This window comes from Megascapheus bottae, chromosome 5 (assembly GCF_031878675.1).
Source record: "Megascapheus bottae isolate mThoBot1 chromosome 5, mThoBot2.hap1, whole genome shotgun sequence".
Taxonomy (NCBI): Eukaryota; Metazoa; Chordata; class Mammalia; order Rodentia; family Geomyidae; genus Megascapheus; species Megascapheus bottae.
The window spans coordinates 47,123,094-47,147,340 of record NC_143513.1 but is presented as its reverse complement, the minus strand read 5'-3'; the positions used below and the strand labels follow the sequence as shown (position 1 = coordinate 47,147,340).

General features: G+C 36.1%; 1 protein-coding gene across 1 annotated transcript in view; it reads right to left on the bottom strand.

Annotated features, from left to right (window-relative positions):
• Positions 1 to 546: 546 nt before the first annotated feature.
• The window catches only part of Znf804b (zinc finger protein 804B), a 369,057-nt gene continuing 345,356 nt past the window's right edge, over positions 547 to 24,247 (bottom strand). Inside the window, exons 3-4 of the mRNA XM_090332338.1 lie at positions 6,962 to 7,092; positions 547 to 4,443 (exon numbers count right to left, since the gene is read on the bottom strand). Of these exons, the coding sequence (XP_090188464.1) occupies positions 858 to 4,443; positions 6,962 to 7,092 (3,717 nt within the window). The 3' untranslated portion in view covers positions 547 to 857. The remainder of the gene's footprint in view (positions 4,444 to 6,961; positions 7,093 to 24,247) is intronic.

The window sequence follows — 24,247 nt, the reverse complement described above, 5'->3', positions numbered from 1 at the left end:
GCTCATACTATTTACCTCTACATTTATGTATATATATGCTGAACATAACAGAATTTCTGAGTAGAAGAATAAAGAAAATTATTCATTCCTGTATATCATATGAAAGACTGCTCAATATTTAAAAATATTATCCTATTAATATTTGATTTTGAATTATCAAATTCTAATAATGTATGTATTTTTAACTACTGTTAAACATTCTTAATTTCAGACATTAGATTTCTTGCAAATTTCTTATCTTGAAATAAATTTATATTAAATTAAAAGCTAATTGATATTTCATAGAATCCTAAAAATTTCATATTTGTATGAATAGTATTTCATTGAAGAGTATCTTTCAACCTGAATTGGTAAAAAAAATCATACTATTTCTTGTTTCCTACATTGACAATATTAGTTGGAAGCTTTGCCAATAGCAATTGTTTATAAGTAGTTCCTTTAATTGATTCTTATTTTCATCAGACAAATAAAAACCAGTACACATCCACTCATTCATTCACTCAACAAATACCTAGACCATAGGGTGTTCTATTTTTATTTATTTGATTGTTTTTTTGTCATGTTAACACTCTGCCTGAATGTTTCCTGTTGTTATTTTATCACTGTGTGAGAACTCATCTCCAGTAATTCCCCATTTTCACCTCTACACTTGTATTAATTTTGTCAGATAAGAGAAATTCTTAAAATACTGCTACTTCAATATGGACAGTTCAGTTTATACATATATATTAATTATATTTGAGATTGGTACCAATATTTAAACATCTCATAATAACCCATATACTATTTTTAAAGTACATTATTTTGCAGGTAGTGACAATTTGCTTTATTTTCCCCAAGTAGAGCCATGACACACATTAGTTCAAGTGTGCTGCCATATTTAAGACCTCTTTCACGCCATTGAACTGTTGCATCTGGCTGGAGCAAGAATGGGGGTAAAGGTCTTGACCTTGGAATACAGGTGGGATTAAAGGATTCAAGTGGATGATTGAGGTTGTGGCTGGATTTAAGGGAGGGCCAAATAACGTGGGAATGAATGCTGCAGAGGGCAGTGGCTGAAGGGTTATATGAGAGGGGTGAAAAGGGGCAGTGGTGACTAGATGCAGGGGATGACCTGCTAAGAAAGTGGGGTGTGCAGGGATAATGGTTGGAGTCAGGGTGGAAAATGAGAATGGAGTGAAATGTGGCTGTGAAAGTGGATGGAGATGGGCTATTGGGAGGTGACTGCTGTGGGAACTTATGGAGGCCGAAAGAGCAAAGTGCTGTAGGAAGGTGTGGTGGATGGTGGTGGTGATAGATGTGTGCTGGTGGACTGGAACTGTAGGTACAGCTGAGGCCGGAGCAAAGGCAGTGGGCCCTGTAGCAGGTAAAACTCGAAGATGCTTCGGCAGGAGCTGTTTCTGCATGTGCTGCTGTGCTTGTAACTGTAGAAGCTTGTATTTATCTATCTCGTCGGGAGAAAAGGTTATAGGCTGTTGAATTAAGGGGGGAGAGAAGGATTTATGACACATTTCTAATTCATCTTCCACTTTGTCATGCCTTTGCATAGTTCTGTCATAGTAAGTGTTTATATTCCCCTCTGCGTGATTCATATGCATGCTTACATCCTGTGTGTCTGGATTTATTTGGTCCTCTTTGGTCTCTGTTGTATCAGTTACAGCAGTATATCTATTAGATGGAAAAGCACAAGGGAAATCAGTTGGTAGTGGATCACAGCTTTGAAGGAAAGATTGGACTTCACTAATTAAAGATTTTGATTGCTCCTTCATTGTTGGGTTCCTTTTTCTGTTTCGCAAGGGAGTCTCATCTACTGCATTAATTATATCTGTAGAAAGACTGATATCACAATCAGTGAAATTCGTTTTTCTTGAGCTTTGGGATTTGTCTCCCTCAGCAGTCCTTTGAATGATATTGCCCACATCATTTCTTCTTTCGCTTGACTCTTGTCTTCTTTCTGACAAAGGTAATGTCTGTCTGTTACAGCATGGTGGTATTAGCTGAACTGTGGGTTGGATTTGGGAATGAGCCTCTGATTCATCTATGCAACTGTTTGAAGAGATCTCAAAGTTAGTTGATTGTTCCTGACACTTCTTAGCTTGAATTCTTTCTAAAAGGCTTTTGGCTGTCAGAGGGGTCCTCTCTGTCAAGTGGGGCTGTGTGGTTTCTGAAGGACCATTAGGACAGCTCTTTAGAAGGCAGCAGATAGTCCCCGAATTACACTGCTTGCCCTTCACATTTCCTGGATCACAAACGCGGGAGTTGCTCAAAGACTCTGGACTTTGCTTGCTTTTATCTAAGCAGTAAGTTCTGGAGCCTAATCTGTGGTGTTGAGGTTCCTGGCAATTAAGTAGTTTTTCACTGTCTCTAGCACAGACTATCTGTGAGCTAGAATCACAGTGGCTGATTCTCAGAGATTTAGGCCTTGAAAACTGTTGAATGGTATCCAGTTTCTCTCTTTCTCTGCCATGACAATATTTACATTTTGAGTATTTTTTACGTTTATATAAATTCCATAATTTACAGTTCCTATCTCTTTGAGTTTCAGATTGCAGGCAATTGCTGCCCCTTGTCTTATCAGCCAAATACACACAGTTGTGCTCTCTGTGTTTCCTTTTGTGCCTTTCTAATGAACTCTGTTCCCTTTTACAAAGGCAGAGCAAACCACCACTGCCATTACTATTGGACACATGACTTGAACAAGTGCTTCTCAAGCTAGAGATGTTGCTATGAGAGGTGTCCACAGGGCTCACGTATCCACTCAGAGTCGACTCTGAGGAACATCTCTTGTAACTTTGATTTCCATACCCAGTAGTACTGTTATTCAAAACAGCACCCAAGTCTTTCCCATGATCCCCATGAACTCCTGCTATATAAGCACCAGATTTCCATCTAAATTGGTTTTTACCTTCAAACTCTGAAGGAGGACTACAGGAAATCAGTTTATGCTTTTTTGTCCTTGAGGTATGAGGAAAGGATAGACCCTCATCCACATTATTTAGAACTACTCTTCCACAGTGTTGCCAATGGGTCTTTGATGGTTCAGTATCAGAATTACTCTTTCTCTCTAGACAATCCTTTAGAGACATTTCAATGTAATCAGGCACTTCAGGAGTTTTGAATTCCAAGTCATTTTCACTAACATTTTCTTCACTCTTACTTGGCTCAGAAACATTGTTGCCCAAATTGTATTTTCTCTGGATAGTTTCCCAATCTGAATTAGGTACCATCATCTTTGGTTTCAGGGATTGATTATCTTCTTGGATCAACTTTTGTTGGTCTTTGATTAAACCTGAGACTTGACTCTTGCTTTTTGTCTTAATTTCCAAGACTTCCTGATTGGATTCCGGTTTAAAGTCCTCTGGATTTTGGCCATCTTTTGTTTTTCGAGAAAGCTTAAAATCGAAGTATAGTGGATTGCAACCATAAGAGATGCAGGGCTCTGTCTTGGTAAAGAGTAAAAGTTCGGTAGGCCATTGTAGAGTCGTGTGGCCATCCTTGCTCTGTACATGGAGAAAAGGCAATGGTTTGGATGTCACATCGTGGGGACATTCTTTTAGAAGTCTTTGAACATTTTTGCTAATGCTTTCTGTCTCATCTAAAGATTTTTCTCTGAAATGAGGATTGAGATGCACTGTATTCTTTTCTTTACTGGTCATTGGTGAGGAAAATTCATCCAGACAATTAAATGTCCTGGCATCACTATGCTTATAAATGTTTGGTGGGGTAGCGGAAGCATGTGTTTGGCATGGGTGATGAATGCAGTTTTCTGAAGAGTTCTTCAAAATGTTTCTAACTTCTTTCTGTCTACTGAAAGGAGTACATTGGATATCTGAAAGACAAAGGTGAGATTTCGAGAAAGTAGCCCGAATGTCAAGTGAATCTTCCAGTCCCTCATCACTAGATTCATTTTTGCCTTGCAGAATTTTAGAACTTCTGGAGAAGATGTTTGAAACACTCTCCAGAAGGTTTGGAGACACGTTTACATTCTTTTCCTGGGAGAGGTGTACATCCTCATTTGCAAACCTGCAGCACTTGCATTTCTCCACAGATTGTTTTACTTGATAGGTGGGTGACTTGTTGCAATCATGGGTTTCTTCTGTGTTCTCACTGAAAACGGATGCCGATGATTCTAATTTTAGATGCACTTTTTTTGAAAACGAAAATGACACTCCTGCCCTGTGATTTGCACCGCTGAGATTTGAAGATGTTTGTGGTACTCGATTTCCAAACAAATAATGTCTGTCTGATTGTAACTGGTGTCGATTTGGCATGGCAAATCGCTGCTTCTCAGGAGCATTTCTAGGCAGATTCTTTCCCTTATGGAGAAGTGTGCTCTTCATGCATGACACCTTTCTGCCATTCTTCACTGGGAAAATTCCCTGTTGGAGCTGCTTTTCTATGGCTATCCTGGGAGCTTTGTATGCTGGTCCATTTCCAGAAACACTGTAAATACAATACATATGCAAATGATGAGACATCTGGACCCGGAACAGTATCCCTATGTGAGCATTACATAGTGTTTTCGAACCACACCTTTTGTAAAGTAACCTTTTTACCATGCTTATACAAATATAATTGCTTTACAGCAGCAATTTTCAAGATTCATCATCTAAATTTGATTTTAAATGAGTCAATAGCAATAGCATGAGTGTGTAAAATGATGCTGTAAAGGAAATTAAATGTGAAGCATACATTCCAATACACCTCCTCCAGAACTGACTGATGATTCATTGAGACATCCATGTAACATATTCCATACAAAGTTATCTAGTCAGGATAGCCACATTAAAAAATTTAATGGAATGAACACTTACTACCAAAGTATAAATGTATGCCTTTACTTTGATTTTCTATATATCGTCTAGAACCCTATAATTTTTGCTTCTTAAAATTTAAAATTGAAAGGAACACAAGAGAATTTATTCTATTTGAAACATTATTACTACATGACTAAAATATATGTAAATATATTTTAAGCTATTTCATATATTAAGAAATATATTTTAAGCTATTTCATTACTTTCAATGATTTTGATGTGAACTTTTTTGTTCCTTACTTATAAAACATTTTTTGGGGCAGGGAGTTTGGCCTCGTGGTAGAGTGCTTGCCTAGCATGCACGAAGACCCAGGTTCGATTCCTTGGTACCACATACTTTGAAAAAGCCAGAAGTGGTGCTGAGGCTCAAGTGGTAGAGTTCTAGCCTTGAGAAAAATCCATGGGCAGTCCTCAGGCCCTGAGCTTAAGCCCAGGACTGGCAAAAAACAAAAACAAAAACAAAAAACAAAAAAAAATGGTGAGCATTGGTGCATATATGTGCTTCAACTTTGTTTATGTGTTTGAGTGTGTGAGTGTGTGTATGTGCATGTGCATGTGCCAGTCTTGGAGCTTGAACTCAGCCTGTCTTAAGCTTTTCTTTTTTTTTCTTTTCTTTTCGTTTTTTGCCTCTTTTATGATTCTTTCTATTTTTTTTAATTTTTATTTTTATTTTAATGGTGATGCACAAAGGGGCTGTAGCTACCTAAGTCAGGTTTTATTTATAAATGAATTGAATATTATAACGGGGGCAGCTTTGCTGAAATAAGCAAACTTAAGTTTATTAGGGCTACTTGAATTTGTCAAACAATCAGACAAATCTATCTTAGCTTAAGGTGAGCTATTGCAAAGAGATCTTTATCTGGTAAGCAGTGCCTTCTTTCTTAAGATGGGGCTTTTCATATCTCATTATTAATCATGCACGATTGACATCATCATCTGGTAATTTTCCTTTTCATAGGACTTTCTTCTTTATTTTCTTACTTCTGTGTTTCACTTTGACAAGAGCTCTGTGATGTATTACTGCCATATTTGAGTAACATATGGGAAGCTTCTCATTGCCTGTGAAAAGGCCAGTGCTCAATGTGTTTCTTGCTTTCGTGATCACAGAGAGGCTTAGCGCCTGCTGCAGGACTAACCTCACTTCTAGATGCATGTTGTATCTTTATTTTCCCTTGATACTAAACTTATCTCTTATTTTGAATATGGTTGTATATATTCATAACTTAATTAAAATATATCTAGTTACAAATATGTGAATGGATGCTAGTTAAATACTATTTCCACTGCAAATTGATCTCCAAACTAAAATTTCTTTACTGTCACATTTGAAGTCTACTAGTTCATGGTTATGTAATTAAACTATACCTCTGATTGCTTTGTTGATTTATTTTCTTTTCATTTAAACAACAGGAGTTTTAAATTCTGGCACTGATTTTTAAATTTCACAAATCACCAGGTTGCTCTCAACTACATTAATTATCTACATTAGTGTTATACATTATGATTCATATGAGCACAAATCACAATCTGGAAATTTAATTGCATTCCAGGTAACAGTTTTGAAATGTTCAGTGTCTCCAAGCTTCTGTAAAACTGCTACTTTTCAGCTACAAGAATGTATTAGTGCAATGTTTGTTATATTATAATTATCAGTTTAAATGGCACTGTGTGGTAAATTTAACTACAATTAATTGCATCTTATTGTCAGCCATACAGTGATAGTGTCATATATTCTAGATTCAGGCATGTACAGGGGAATGAACTGAAGACTTATTCCCTCCAAGTGCATTGACTACCTCTTTTATGGCCTTAAAAATTATCATAACCAGATTAAGATTTCTGAGGAATTAAGCAAGTTTTAGAAAATAATTGGATAGCATGAAAGAAGATATGCAATATCATTTCATTAATTATTTCACTACAGAGTACAGTTCGGGAAAGGAACTGTTAAGAGTATTTCTCTCTTGCTATACACAATTGTAATCTAAGAACTTGCGGGAGGGTTTGGGGGAAGGGAGTTGGAGCTAATGATGGATCATAACAGCTCAAGGCCAAATTGCTCTGCAAAATGAGACTATCTTTGAAAAGACAAAATAAAGGGGGGGGTGAACCTTGGATACTCGGATATATGTGCTAATTCTCACCACTCAGACCGCTGTCTTAGCTCAGCAAGTTGATGAAGTCGTTTAAGTGCTTTTTCTTGCTTCTTTTCATCTTTCCATGACTTGGAAGCTACATTTCGAGCAAATTCTCGTTGCTTTAATTCCTTTAGTCTCTGAAGAAAAGAGAAAAACAGTTAGGAAACCATAAATAAATAAAGTCTTTTTTAAAAAAATATTTTCATTGTAATTAATAAAAGGGTACATGATATTTGCCAGATAGAAGGTGCATTAATTCACATACATTGATACCCTTTCACATGCCTTGGTCCCATTACCCACCCCCCACCCCCCACCCCCCCATCTTGGTTTTCCCCCATTCCCTATCCAATTTCAAGTAACCAAATACAAATATATCCGATATATCAGATAACATAGTGAGATACTGTAACAATATGAGATAACCAAGGGACAGCAAAAGAGATGAGAGATAACATAGTACATTAAGAACAACAATCATTCATTGTATGGCTTTTGTTTCAATATCCTAGAGGTACTTTCAATTACCTTCATACTATATGGCTTTATGTATCAAGGTTTTGCTCTATTGCAAATCTCTACTAGTAGAGCCCAAGGTTTCTACTGAATATGATAAATGAGGGAAACCATTGGGCCTAAGTTCCTTTGAGTCTGGCTTACTTCACTTAATATGATCTTTTCTAAGTCTTTCAATTTCCTAACAAATGGGGCAATGTCATTCTTTATGACATCAGCATAGAATTCCATTGTGTACAAATACCACATCTTGTTGATCTACTCATCAACTGAGGGACATCTAGGTTGGTTCCATATCTTTGCTATGGTGAATAGTGCTGCAATGAACATTGTTGTGCTGGTGGATTTAGTATGTCTTTGTTTCTGGATGGTTGGGTAAATGCCAAGTAGTGGAATTGCTGGGTCATAGGGAAGCTCTATGTTTAGCCTTTTGAGGAACTGCCATACTGCTTTCCATAGTGGTTGAATGAGTTTGCACTCCCACCAACAGTGTAGTACTGATCCCTCCTGGCCACATCCCCTCCAGCATCTGTTGTTATTAGTTTTCTTGATCTTGGCCACTCCTAATGGAGTGAGGTGGAATCTTAGAGTTGTTTTGATTTGCATTTCTTTTATGACCAGAGATGTTGAGCATTTCTTCATGTGTCTATAGGCCATTTTTGTTTGTTCTTCAGAGAAGACTCTCTTTAAGTCTTTGGCCCATCTTTTAATAGGATGGTTTACTTTAGAGATTAGTTTTGGAGTGATTCAATTTTTTGAGCTGTTGATATATTTTAGATATGAGGCCTTTGTCTGTTGTATGCTTGGTGAAGATCTTCTTCCACTCTGTAGGCTTCTCAGCCATTTATTAAAACTTGTCCTGAGAGCCAAGGTGACTGTCAGCCTAGAAGGAGTAAAGGTTCAAGAAATTTTGTAGATAAATATAGTTTCCAACTCTATTATTTCTCAGATTGTCACAGTGGTTGCAGGAATGTATGACAAGGCTTAACTGAGGACTTTGTTCTGGGGTCACACTACTATACCTGGGAAATTGAGAAGTACACAAATGTTCAATTATTATACCACCATAGTGGTATATATGAAATGAGAGGAAGTTGTTGGGTACACTTGCCTCAATCAACTATCCCAGTTTATAACATATACATAATGATCATTAAATTTAGGCATCGTAGTGCATTCCTGTATCCCAGCAATTTTGGAGGCAGAGATAAAAAGGAACATTGCCCGTGGTTAGCCCTGCACAAAGTTAAGAGATTATATTTAAAAATAACTGAACAGCAAAAAAAGGGAGGTACAGCATGACTCATGTGATATAAGCCTGCCTGGTAAGGAAGAAGTTCTAAGGTCAAATCCTAGTAGTGTGCAGGAAAGTGCGTATTTAATATGATGGCTAGAATGATCATCTTTCAGCAAACTGTTTCTATTATTATGAACTATTTAGTTCAAAAGTGACTTTGAAGATATATAAGTAAGCATGGGAGCTTGTTTTTGCTTTTTTAAACTTATAGTCCTCCTTCTTTTCTCTTACAGCACTTGACTCATGCAAGTTCTTTATTGCTCATTATCTCTTTATGTTTCTTCTTGACAACCTTCCACTAACAACCTCTAGTGATACTGAATGGTTTCAGAGACAGACACAATTATACTAGCATCTGACTACTGGAGCTTTAGACTGAATGGGAAGTATATTTGAAAATCCACCTCTCAATACCCCCCCACTCCACTGCAAAAAGAAAAGTGATTCTAAAATAGTCCACAATTTGTATTCATTTAAATCCTATATTTAGGAAATCAGGAATTGAGGGGATTTCCAAGATTTGGAAAAACCACAATACAGTCAATGATCTTCTAGGAAATTCTTTCCTCTTCAATGAATCCAGGTTTTAACGATCACTAGCAACCTTCTAGAAAGGGAATTGGATCATGACCTGTAGCAGCCAGACAACTTCATCTATGCTGTGTTACCAAAGGAGATAGAGGTTAGAGGTTGATCAGCCTTTCAAAGAAGGAAAATTCTGAGCACAAAAACTGAGCATGTGCCTGGATAGGAAGAATCAATATCATGAAAATGACAATCTTGCCAAGGGCTATCTACAAATTCAACGCAATACCCATCAATATCCCAATGTCATTCTTTAAAGAAATAGAAGAGGCAATCCAAAATTTCATATGGAATAATAAAAGACCCCGTATAGCAAAAACACTTCTTAGCAGAAAGAACAGCGCAGGAGGAATTTCAATACCAAACTTTACACTCTATTACAGAGCTATAATTATCAAAACAGCTTGGTACAGGCCTGAAGACCAATGGAATAGAACTGAAGACCCAGATATTAAACCACAGACCTATGGCCACCTAATCTTTGACAAGGAAGCCAAAAAAATAGAATGGAAGAAAGAGAGCCTCTTCAACAAGTTGTGCTGGCAGAACTGGTTAAGCACATGCAGAAAAATAAAGTTGGATCCTTCCTTGTCACCCTGTACTAGAATTAACTCCAAATGGATCAAAGACCTGGAGGTAAAAGCTGACACTCTGAAAACTTTACAAGAAGGAATAGGAGATACAGTAGACCTCCTTGGCACGGGTCAAAACTTTCTTAATAAGGACCAAGAATCACAACAAATCAGAGAAAGGATGAATAAGTGCGAGTGCATTAAATTGCAGAGCTTTTGTATGGCAAAGGACATAGCTAGTAAACTAATTAGGAAGCCTACAGAGTGGGAGAAGATCTTCACCAACCATACAACAGACAAAGGCCTATATCTAAAATATATCAACAGCTCAAAAAATTGAATCAATCCAAAACTAATCTCTAAAGTAAACCATCCTATTAAAAGATGGGCCAAAGACTTAAAGAGAGTCTTCTCTGAAGAACAAACAAAAATGGCCTATAGACACATGAAGAAATGCTCAACATCTCTGGTCATAAAAGAAATGCAAATCAAAACAACTCTAAGATTCCACCTCACTCCATTAGGAGTGGCCAAGATCAAGAAAACTAATAACAACAGATGCTGGAGGGGATGTGGCCAGGAGGGATCAGTACTACACTGTTAGTGGGAGTGCAAACTCATTCAACCACTATGGAAAGCAGTATGGCAGTTCCCCAAAAGACTAAACATAGACCTCCCCTATCACACAGCAATTCCACTACTTGGCATTTACCCAATCATCCAGAAACTAGGACATACTAAATCCACCAGCACAACAATGTTCATTGCAGCACTATTTACCATAGCAAAGATATGGAACCAACCTAGATGTCCCTCAGTTGATGAGTGGATCAACAAGATGTGGTATTTGTACACAATGGAATTCTATGCTGATGTCATAAAGAATGACATTGCCCCATTTGTTAGGAAATTGAAAGACTTAGAAAAGATCATATTAAGTGAAGTAAGCCAGACTCAAAGGAACTTAGGCTCAATGGTTTCCCTCATTTGTCATAATCAGTAGAAACCTTGGGCTCTACTAGCAGAGATTTGCAATAGAGCAAAACCTTGATACATAAGGCCATATAGTAGGACTCTAAATGAAAGGATCTCTAGGATATAGAAACATAAGCCATAAAATGAATGCTTGTTGTTCTTAACGTACTATGTTATCTCTCATCTCTTTTGCTGTCCCTTGGTTATCTCATATTGTTACAGTATCTCACTTTGTTATCTGATATATCGGATATATTTGTATTTGGTTATTTGAAATTGGATAGGGAATGGGGGAAAACAAGATGAGGGGTGGGGGTGGGGGGATGAAAATGGGACCAAGACATGTGAAAGAGTATCAATGTATGGGAATTAATGCACTATCTATCTGGCAAATATCATGTAACCCTTTTATTAATTACAATAAATATATATGAAAAAAACTGAGCATGTGGATCTTCAATATCTGAATATGCTGCTATAGTGCCAAGTTTTTTGTTGTTGTTGTTTTTGGTGGTGGTGGTGGCTGTGGTGCTTGAACTCTATCTAGGCCTGGGTGCTGTCCTTGAACATTTCAGCTCAAGGTTAGTGCTCTACTACTTGAGTCACAGGACCACTTCCGGTTTTCTGGGGTTAACTGGGGATAAGAGTCTAAGGAACTTTCATGCTAGGGCTTGTTTTGAACTGCAATCCTCAGATCCCAGCCTCCTGAATAGCTAGCATTAGCCACAGGGACCTGGCTGCCAAGTGGTTTTTTTTTCATATATTTTTTATTGTAATTAGTAGAAAGGTTACATGATATTTGCCAGATTGATGGTGCATCAATTCCCATACATTGATACCCTTTCACATGTCTTGGTCCCCATTTCCCTCCCCTCCACCCTCACCCCTCATCTTGTTTTCCCCCCTTCCCTATCCAGTTTCAAATAACCAAATAGAAATATATCCAATATATCAGGTAACAAAGTGAGATATTGTAACAATATGAGATAACCAAGGGACAGCAAAAGAGATGAGAGATAACATAGTCCATGTGGTTTTTTTTGAGAAAATAAATGTTTCACAAAAAAACAGAAATAAGAAACTAAACAGAAAAATTTTAGATGTAAACTATGGCCTTTATAGTATCAGAAAAGAAAGAAGGAGCAATAGTTCTGAAGAGATGATAGCAGAAGATCTGAATATGAAAGAACAGAGACTGAGCAAACCTCTGCTGCTGTACACCCTCCTGCTCCCACTTCAGACCTCACATTTTTGAAGATCCAGATTTCAAATGGAAGCTTGTTTTACTAGAAAAAATCCTTTTGGAAATTCTCTAATGTAATTTTAAGAACACGCATGAAATTCAGTTTAAGTGTGACAAAGTAAAAGGATATTTTGGATGGGGAGAGGGATTTTTTAAATTGTATTACTAATAAATATAAAATATTGTTCATCATATTTACTATTTTGTTGGGCCAACATAGAAAATTGGCATCATATAAGAGAAAATTTGATTCATTTATTTACAATAATGGGCACTGGGTTCCTCTTAATTAGAATGTTGTTTGAAATTATGGAGTCATTCTTTTCTTTCATTAGTCTTCAAGTTCCAGAACTATTCTTCTCTTTCAAGATAATAGAGATTATCATGTGTTCAATCAATTGACCCAACAACAAATGCTGTTAATTTCAATTCTGAAATACAGCAATGTGCAAAGCAATTGTTTTCCCTTCAAAGGAGATAAAGCAGTTACTTTTCCAAAATAATGTTGGGTTCCACAATTCTAAGAAGTTTAAAAGAATGGGCTTTTAAATGTGCTGTTCTGAGGAATTTGGCAAAGTTAAAATGTTTTGAAGAAACCCAGGAAACTGACTGAAGAGATTTTCTTTAAAGCTATCTAACAAGATTTGCCTCTGCTAGCCCTAATGCTCAGGTTCACACAGAGAAAAATTCCTTTGAGATCTGCTTTAACTTCTCAGTGTACAAATCAGTGCATGGTTATAAGAAAGCTTGTCCAGGCCAAGAAAATAACCATCCAAGAGAATTAGAGAAAACAGATGTTAACATCCATATAAAGGTTAAACAACAAAATTGGGGAAATGCATAAGATACTAAGCAGGTAATTCAGAAAATTTATTTAGAAAAGGGGCTATTTATTGATATTACTTTGGACTTGCCAAAAAATCATAAAAGCAAGAAATTGAAGGAAAAACTAATTTCTACTAAGTAACCTAAATCACAGGTAATATAAGAAAAAACAAATAAAACCTCCTAAAAGAATATAGAATACAGTGAATTGTCTTTTCATTTTTGAAAAAAGAAACCCTTATTAAAATGAAACTCTTACACAGTGAAAAAATATTTTGAAAGCGGAGATGAAGGAGATACATTTAAACACTTTAAACCTGAATGCATTTTTTTACCTGTAGACACGCATGGCATAAATTGAAGCCAATGCAGTAATTTGTGCCTATAATCATAGCTACTCAAGAGGCTGAAATGGGGAGGATCACAGCTTGTGATCAATCCAGGCAAAATGTTTGTGACACCCAACAGCCGGTAAATGTCCTCCCAGCTATACCAGAATGCAGGTGCTTGGGAGTGGAGGTCAAGGAATTGCAATTCAGCCAGCTTAGGAAACATAAAAGTTTTCCAGCCTCCTCCATAACATAGAAACAAGAGCCATATAAGGTGTGACTGTTGTTCTTAATGTACTATGATATTTCTCATCTTACCTTGTTATCTGATATATTGTATATATGTTTATTTGTTTAATTGAAATAGGACAGGGAAGGGGGGAAACAAGATGAGAGGAGGGGGTGGGGAGGGAAATGGGGACAAAAACATGAGAAGGGATAGCAATGAGTGTTAAGAAATGTACCTTCTATCTGGTGAATATAATGTAACCCTTCTATTAATTACAATAAAAAATAATAATAAAAAGTCTTCCAGTCTCCATCTTGCCCAATGGCTGGGCAAAGTGGCACCCATATGTCATCCAGAAACACAGGCAACCATGAACTGGAGGATCACAATCCTGGCCAACCAGCCTGAGTGTAATACAAGATGTTATCTCAAAAATTAAGCTAACACAAGCAATACGAAGAAGGGCTGACTGCATGGTTCAGTGATAAATTGCCTTCTTAAATTGGCAGGAGATCCTGAGTTAAAACCCCAGAAACACCAAAAGTAAAGAAAAAGACATTAGTGAATATCATCAGACAAAATGAAAAGAACATCTAATAGCTACAGGATAAATACATAGGTTGTACTTACTAATATTTCAACATATTCTTATTGTTTAATCTACTGTAGATTATATATACATATAGATATATAGACAGAGAGAGAGAGACAGACAGAGAGAGAGAGAGACAGAGAGAGAGAGAGAGACAGAGAGAGAGAGAGAGAGAGAGAGAGAGAGAGAGAGAGAGAGAGACTTAATTATAAAGTTCAGTTCACTCACTGTAGCTGCATTTGTTTTTGGTCTGTTCAAGTATTTCTCAATAATGTTTAAATACCTCTCTTGTTTATAGATACTACCTTATGATGAGTTTTAACCCTAATACCTTTGCTCACCCTATATATCTCTCTGACATACTTTCTTTCAGAGTTTTCTTTTCCCCTGTAACTGATTTTTGTCACTGCGTTTTATTTAGTAAAATTATTTTAGGTATGTACAGTAAGAAGTTTTGTTCTTGATCTGCTTAGTTTTAGACCTTTATAGGCTATGGGCACATGTCACCTCAATGGGTTAGTACAATGTGTCTCAGAATTCTGTCCCTTCATGAGTAGCACATAAGTTGCTCTTAGAATTCTACCTTGTCCTTTGTGTAAGTGTCAGTTTTAGGTCCTTGAAAAATGAAGATTTTCTTCTTGAATTCAAACTACAGTTCACTAGTCTCAGCCTCTTAAGTAAAAGAAGTAGAGTGAGCCATTTGTGCCTTACCTGATTCCTATATCATCTTTTTTAAACGGTAGTACTAGGGCTTGAACTCAGGGTCTGCACTCTGTCCCTGAGTTTTATTGCTCTAGGGTGGCATTCTACTATGTAAGCCACAGCTCTGCTTCACTTTTTGCTAGGTAATTGGAGATGAGAATCTCACAGACTCTCTTGCTTGGGCTGCCTTAGAGCTCAGCTTCTGTAGTTGTTAGGTTAACAGATAGGAGTACAATTCCATTGAAAATTCTCTAATTAGTTTTCATCTAGGCTGGGGTAGTTTGTTTCTCTGAAGAAAAGATAGAAAAGATAGGAAGCAGGCTAGGTCTTTACTCACCTTGTTACATTTTAGATTTTATTCTGAAAATCTAGGGTTATCCTGTTGTCAGCTTTCTGTAAGAACACATCTTTCTTATACTGAATAATTTTGTGTGTTTAATGGAAGCATTTGTAATTTCACAAATCTAAAATCATGTTAGTAGTATCTAAAATTATAAAATTTAGGTGAAAATGTGATGTGTTCTCGTTTTTTTCTGGGATAAGCCTTATTTGAATTTTGCCTTTGGGCATTGATATAATCCAGAATGAATCTTTTTCTTCTTTCTGTATATTAAGCTGGAATTTCAATTGTTGTCGCCAAGGGAAATCAATGGAAAATATTCTATACCAAACCACCACAAACGGCTGCATATTTGCTACCTGTGACGATCAGCTCAGGTGTGTACCATATTATGTTTTCTAGTTTTGTCATTAGTTGTTTTCCTTATTCATCTACATTTCTTCATATAAGTGTATTGAACTGCAGCAGAACATGTTAAAAACTAATCAGCATAGCAAAGCAACTCAAGTTTCCCGATTTATTTAGGTTTGATTCTACTGTTATTGGGTAATATTTGTCATGTTAAAAAAGGTGGTCATTTCAGTTATCAACCTGAAAGCTTGGTTAAAGAAATATTTAGCATAGCTTACATAGAAATACTGGAATTTGAAGGAAATTTATCTGGATTCTTAAATTATGTTCTTGTAGTTTTAGAATGGAAACTGAAGGAGAAACAGCAAGAAAGGCAGACTTCCCAGCTCTACAGCAAGAATCCCTGGCATGTTCTTTCCCCAGATCAAAAGCAATGCAATAAAGGATTGATGAAGGGGTCAAGTGAAAGGAATAAAAACTTAGTCTTCGTATAATGTCTCCAGCTTTCACAATGTATTTAATTCATTCTCAAAAGCAAATGAAATAAAGCTTATAGAGAGATATTTGCCAAAATACATTTATGAAATATCTAGAATTTAATTTTCTTCTTGGGTTCATTTTAAAAGCACAGACTAAGCAATCTTTATTTCCCTACCTGCCAACAAGAATGCTTGGCTCACACCAAGGCAAGTGGAATTCAGCTGTGAATAAATAAATGAAGAAGCAAATTGATCAGGTCACCAAGTCTGTTTGTGTTTGGAATAGCAATATTCTCAATATTATTGCTTACCAGCCCCAACGTGTGTGTGAACACTTGCCTACTCCAGGGACCACTGTCTGCTCAACTTCACTGAGGCAGAACACAATAGGAAATGAATCTACTCAAGTGAGTGATCTCCTCTGCTTTTCTTATCTTAAACTGAGTTAACTCCTTCTGTCTCTGTACTTTCCACATATAAGCCCCAGAATCATTTATACATTAATGTTTTTCTTCACTACAGTGTAAACCCATAAGAAAAAGGGCAAAACTTATTTATTTCATTTTTAGAGATGAAGAGCAGAATATATACAAGGATAAATGGCTTGATACTACACACCAAATGAGGGACTGAATAAACATAAAAAGAACTTGTGACTTGAAAACAGAACATTGAATTTTCCTCCCACAAAAACAAAAATAAGATGAGATTCACAGAATCTTGCATATGAAAAATAGATGCATCTTGTAAGTCTAGCCCATTCTTAAATATTGCTCAATGTTTGGAAAAGTTCTTCTCAAGAAGTTTTGAAAGACAGTCATAGCTTATTCACCATAATGTAGAACAGAAGAGGGTATAGTTGGAACAGTAAAATCATGGTATACATAAATCTGTTATATAAAATAATCCTTAATTTTTACCAAAAGCATTTTCTGTGTTAAAATGTTTTGTTTTACTGTTAGTTTACATGCCCTGGTAGAATTACAAACTCATAGTGAAATGGACCAAAAATGTTCCTGTATTAGAAGATATAATTTGAATTTCTGAGTGTCTTGTCATTTCTGGATGGGGGCATAGGGGCTTATTGTCTTGGACTGTCTGTACGGACTAATCATGCCACAAGCAAGCAAAACACCAGTGGGTGGAAATGACTCTGGGGCTGTATGCTTTTTGTCTCAACACTCTTCTTCAGAAGAGCTAAGTTGCATATGTTACAGGACACTGAAGGATTCTTCCTGCATGTGCTAGAATAGGAATTGCTGAACTCTGAATCTGATTGCTGGGGCCAGCAAGCTGGGCGTGGACAATCTATGTCCTCATAGAAATTTCTTGTCAGGTTTATTCTGGAGACACTAGAGATGTAGCTACTTTGAAAGACACTCTGTTCATTTAAGTGTTAGCTTGAGAAAGTTTCTAGATGCTAGGATAAGCTGAAAAAACACGATTCATGTAAAAGTTTTCCCCTTTTTCTTTTCTACTTTACTTCCCTCCTTCCCTCCCTCCCTTTCTCCCTCCTCTTCCTCCCTCTCTCCTTCCTTCTTTCCTTCTTTCCTTTCTTTCAGCAATTATTTTCTTCTCTTGCTCTTCTTCCTCTTTCTTCATAATATACCTAGTACATATAACCTAGATTATGAATTCCTTTTTATTATCCTATAAAAGTGTATGATTCTAAAACATGTACAGATAAAATTCATGTATCTGATGAAAATATGTGCTTCTAAAGCATGTAGTTAGGGCATGTACAAGTATGTCATGTACAGATGAGGTTTATGTACAGAAAAAAAGTTAAATTTTTGACTCTTAAAAGATCCATTCAAGCACCACAACAAAGAATGAATAGAACTACAAAGTGTATTTTTCTGCTTATCTGTAAAGCTGCCAGTCATACTCAAACAAGACCAAAGGCTTGCTGTTAGAAAACAAAATACACAATTGTATTCATTATGGTGACATTTAAGTAATGCTTCCCCACTAGTTCAGTAATTGCAGTAGGAGTGTGGTGTGAATTCTGCAGTGGGCCTCTGCCCTCTAGGAGAACTTACTTGGGGCCTGCCATGAGGCATCAGTTAGGCCATTGTCTGTCCTGTAGCATGTGACTCCCTGAGCTTGTCCGCCCTATACCATTTAGCAAGAGCACTTGACCTGCCACACTCTGGCCAAGGTACCCAACTGTTTCTTTAAGAGCAGCTTGTATTTCAGTATCTTGTACACCTAATATTATATTGAAGTTTAAGAGCTCTTTCAACTTCTTCTTCATCCTCCCACTCTCTTTTAAACTCTAGTTTGGAGTCAGCCAATGCTGGCTGTGAGTCATGAAAGCAGAAGGGTTACCAGATTCTACCTGTAAACTAAGTCTTCTTAGCCCAGAGAGATATTGAGAGTTTTTCAATCTGCTCCCTAAATGCTGTCGTGTGTTTTAGTGGGAATAATCCTATTTCAATATGGGCATTATAGAAATACCAAATTAATACAATTAGAGTCCAACAGAAAGCTGAATTCAGAGCTTGTTACTATTAAAGAGTGATGATACTTTTTTTTCAGATAAAGTAGTATCAAATTGGGCCATACATATCAAGAACTTCAGTGAATTAATCAAATCATATTTACTTTGTTCCTAAGAAAGACCAGATTCAAGCATTCCATTGTAACTATACTTTCTCAAAGGAATCACAGATCATTCTTATTGTTGTCAGTTTCCTCCAACTTAAATATATGGCTTTTTCTTTTCTCAAGGTCTCAATAGACCTGAGAAATATCAGTCATCAAAACTACATTCTAGATAGGAACAAAGATAAAAGGGCTAAAGGCACAAGCAGACGCTGTCCCTTTTTATCTTAAAAATAAGAGCTTCTTGAGAGCCGAACAGAGGAGACTTCTACTCTCATGTCATTTGCTGACAGATGTCACATATCACTGACATTTAAGTAAGGTGAATGAGAAATTCCGTTTTCCAGTGAAGTATCTAGCCATCCCAAGAAATCAGTCCAGCTTTTGTCAGTAAGGAGACAGGGTAGAATGAACACTGAGAAAATGATAGCAGATCTGTCCAACCTCAAATTGTTAAGCATTGCTAAAAGGAATGACAGAAGCTAGTGTTCAAGGAATCCCAAGGTTTCAGTTGTATAAATTCCCTCCCCAAAATCAAAGTCACCAACCTGCAAAATAGAATATATGTTTCCAATCAATCATTAGTATAAATAAAATGTACAGAAAGATTTCATTGGCACATTTACAATAACAATACAATGGACTTTGATCAAATTTACTACTTTCCCTCTCCTCCTTTTTAAGGTTTTAGTGAGTTTGATTGCTTTATCCAACAGGATATTTTCATGCACACCACTGATTAGAAGTTTTGGGCTATCTAGAAAGATGTATTTGGAATTCTTTATTAGTTAATAATATAGTATTAGAAATGGAAGTCAACAAACTAAAGTCCATGGGCCCTAGCTGGGCCTGAACCTGTTAATAAAATATTGAAACACAGCTGGTCCCATCTGTTTATATACACAAACCACAGAGCTAAGTCCTTACAATAGACTATACAATCCTCAAAGCCATATATATTTATTAGTTGTTTCCAGAATTTTCCAGCCTAAGAACAACAATATTGTTCTTGTCAGTTCAAAATGAGAGAAGTAGTTAATTTAATACATTATGCACTTTATGGGACATTTTCCCTGAGAGAAATAGCCAAACATAGGGTGATGAAAGAGAGAGGTAATGATATTTGGAGGAAAATACTGATATTTAATGGATAGTAATATGTGTGAACCACCAGAATGTCACAAGTACAAGTTCATATAGGGAATAACATTCCTGACATAATGTAAATATTCTACCCTTTCTATGGGAAGCTTAACTGAACAGAGATTAATTTTGGTTGAAAATCAAGCCTGAAATACTCTCACTGAATAGGATCCTACACAGATATTAAACACACAACTAGTTCTCAGAACTCAAGTGACTAGACTTTCTCTTTCTCCAGGCATATAATGAGAATTGTTCGTACATAATACATAACCTTTTGGTAAATACAAGATTCATGATCTGGTGTGATACTTTGTCTACCTTTTCACAAAGAAACAGCTGAGGAAAGAAAAAAAGAAGCAAATTTAATTAAAATTGCTGGATATAAGGAGCACCATAACTGAAAAATATTCAAAAGGTTTTTCCTTCCATGTGCAACTGATTAGAATGTTTAAAATATTTTTAGTTCGGTTTTGCTTTTAAAAAGTGAAACTCCATTAATTAAACACATTGTCGGGAATTCATGTGACATGTCTTAATGTAAAAACTTGGGAAATGAAGGTTTTTAACTGAGTAAATACTTTAGAGAAAAAACATCTATCTTTTAAATTTGTTCTAGAGATTCTGAAAGTGTTTTAGAAAGATGCATTTGTATTGTCATTGAGAGCATGTTTATACTTTTCTTGAAGTGGCATAATACTAAAAAATTCTGAAATGTTTCAACATTTATTTTCAACAAAGTGTAACATTTAAGAAAGAATGACAAAATCATATATTACTTTATGCAAAATTGCATTATTTGCACTAAATTTGGCCTTGGGGAAATGATTTAAAACTTGGTGAATGACCTCTTTGAAAATATCTCCACAGCAAAGAATATTTTAGCTATATCTATAAGTTTTTCTAATACTGAATTTAAGAATTATTGTGTATTTTATACCTGTAAATATTTATGGCTTCAAACCTCAAAGATAGAAATGTAGAAGTACTAAGTAAACCTGCTTAGATTATTTTGATTTCTTTTTTACAACAAAATAAGCTTATCTTAAAGAAATGTCATGTAAACACTAGAGAAAATTCATGTTTTACTTATCAAATGAACAAAGCTCTGATATTTTATGATAGCTAATAGCGCCAAGTATTAAAGAAACAAGCACATTTCTTCCCTTTTAGTGGAAGTGCATTGGGATGTAATCACTTTAAGGGTGATTTGACAACAACAATTCCATTCGTGTAGGTAGCAGCTTCTGACTCAGCAGCTCCTCCAGTGCCAATGCATCTCTCAGATACAATTACACATCTCAGTAAAGGCTGCTCCTTGTAATATCAATGAAACTAAGCTAAGAAGGAAAAGTCCAATTCTCAACTCCTATGTTGGGTATAATTGCTCCATTTGGAAAATGCTACATACATTACAACCATTTCTAGAAACTGTAGTTTCTGACTCTATTTTCATGCAATTTTCTTCTTTAGCTTATCCCTGAAATGAGCTGAATTAATTTTTTAAGAAAGGGAAGGCCAAAGGTTGCATGTTCTCTTTCATATGCAAAGCTTTGCAAGTAGTGTTTACATTGATATTCCACATTTTATCAAAGAAATTCAAGCTCAAAAATGTTTAATTGACTAGGATCTAGCTCAGTGGCAAAGCACTTGCCTATCAAGGGCTATTTCCTGGGTTTGATCCCTGGTACCAAAAGAGAAATATTTAACAATGTTCTCAGAGTTATAGATGTAGTGATTAACTTAATAAGACCCATTTGAAGTACAAACTGACTCCAAGCTCTAGCTTGTAATCTCTATTCTATTATTTCTAATAGACATAGAATTCTCTCTCTCTGTGTCTGAGCAATGACATTTTGTACTCATAGCACAAAGTCCCTTATAGTATATTTCAAATAGTTATAGTTTCCATTCTGCATAGATTTTAATTTTAAAAACATGCATATATGAAACTTTTGAGATGTTCATTTGGGATGTACTAGCTGAAATTTAGAATAGCTCCATGGTAGCAACATCAAAATATGTGCTTCCTCCTTCGTTAACAAGTGGAACCTCTGGGATACAATTCAGCTTCAAAGAAGCTAGTACTTGATAGAAGAAGATACCAATACAGAGGTATATTTGCTCTTTTTCCAAATGCACAAGAAACACTAAGAGAAAATCCAATTTTACTGCATTATATACTTCAGTACAATCTATTCATTCTTAATTCAAGTTTGCCACATCCAAGATCTTGGAGTAGATTTTCAAGTCTTTTTGAGATGTTACAAAGTTTTTAAAGAAAATTACTTTAGATTCACTTTTAAATTGGTCTGATTCCATAGCCGAAGAGGATTCTACTAAATTTAAGATTACCAGCAGTGGTTAAAAAAGCAGTTAAGCTATTCACATTTTTTCCTGCTGCTCTGTGAGGCACTGGTCCAGCTGCTGGAGATGATAGAAGATGAAAAATATGTTCACACAACTAAGAGTGATTGAAGAATAAGGAGATAGGTACATGGTCTCCAATAAGAACAGATCTTTTGTTAGTAAGAAAAATATACTAAAACTGGGAATAAGTTCATGGAAGGCTGTGGGCTATTTCTCCTGGCAGGAAGTGTATCTAGACTTCAAAAGAACTGACAGCAGGAGCAAGAAAGGTATGACTGAAATTATCATAGGGAACTCTATGATCTCCTAGCTCTTCTTCTCTGGGCATAAAATATCTACTGTCTCTCTCTAGTATAGCTCTCTCTATTTTGTAAAGGATTAAAACAGAATATGGACACTCCAAGCTCTGGCTTTAACTTTCCAAAAAAGAGAGGGATATGTTCTTGGAATCATAGAGAGAAAGAATGTGTATCCTTTGCCAAAGTCCTAGGCTACATCCAATTAGTTGTGGCAGGATGAATAAGAGCTTGATGTCATTTATCAGTATGAAAAGAGGACATGAGCAAATTCTGTAAAAAGGGGCTATTGAGCAAAGGGGAATGCATTCAGACAGGACTGGATTTGGTAAGCACATGTCCATAAAATAGTACTAGAATGTGGTAAACCTAGGCAGACATATATACCAAAATATATGGCAATATATACCAAAAATGGTAAGAATGATGTAACATCATTTTCAACTTGATATTCAAAAGTGGTGTCATTAGTTTTCTTTACAGTTTTACCATTAGGTGAACTTTAATAATAATAATGATTCCTTTCATTTGTCCAAAGCTTTATTTTTGTCAAGCACTGCTATAAGATGTGCTGCATTCATGATCCCATTTAATTCTCACAGCTATACTATAGACACCATCACTTTCTCCATTTCAGAGAAGGGAAAACTGGCCTTTGGAAAGTTTCAGGACATGTCAGGTTCAACGCATCTAGCGGGTGACACATACAGGATTCTAACCAATGTTTCTTTAAAGGAAAGGCTAGTTATCTTAGCCACTATACATTTCTTCCATTCCAAGCTCTATAGAGGTTAGAATGTCATTTTGGAGGTGGGATACTAATGTATGGAAGACAGCAAAATCAAAGACAAGTGGATTGCAAAGGTCTGGAGCATTTATAAAACACTGTATACATGGTTTGTATTTTCTTTTTCTAATTGCAAACAGCATGCATGAGGAGTGGTGAATAGAAAAATAAGAAGTAGGGAAAAGCAAACAATGGAAGAGAAGTTGTATTCCTCAGGAATTTTTCACCCAATACACAAAGGCTGGGTTAGATTTTGAAACCTATATTAATATGAAAAGGTGGGCAATATAAAGTTTCAAGTGAGGAGTGACATGACTATAGTTATCATTTTTAAGAACTAGGAAGTATAAGCTGTATAAAAAAGAGGTGAGAGACTCAAGGCCAGGAAAGTAACCAAGCATCTCATGCTGATATCCTGATCTAAATTGAGAGTGTAGAACTCGGGGGCTGTTTGGGAAACAGGATTATATTTTGTGGAAAATTATTCATCAATTTCATTTCTATTTATACTTTTGACACTTGGATTACCAAAACAAAACAAATCATAATTTTCTATAAGGTGCTTTCTTTGGTTGAAGCAATTAAGAGAAAGTCCTAAACAAACATTTGATAGATGTTGTAGGAAGACTGATAAATTTTATTTTTAAAATTGAAATGGGACAGAGCAGTTAACCCTCAGTCCCTGAAGCAAAATAAAACACTGCATATTTCAAAGGTGTGGATTTTGGAGCACAGAGTCAAGTCAAAGTTGTCTAATCCACATAAAAGCCAGACATCCCCAAAGTGTGCAAATTGCTTGAAGGCATTCTGAATGAAGCTGCTAAGATTTTTGTTATTATTTTTTGCAAGTTCATTTTTTGCAATATCTTTATAATTCACAAAAATATGATCTGTGTTTTTGGGAAGGTAGTAAAGTTCTTGCCTGGCATGCAGAAAGCCCTGGGTTCATTTCCCCAGTAACACATAAACAGAAAAAGCTGGAAGGGGAGCTATGACTCAAATGGTAGAACACTAGCCTTGAGCAAAAGAAGCTCAGGGACTTGTGAAGGCTTTT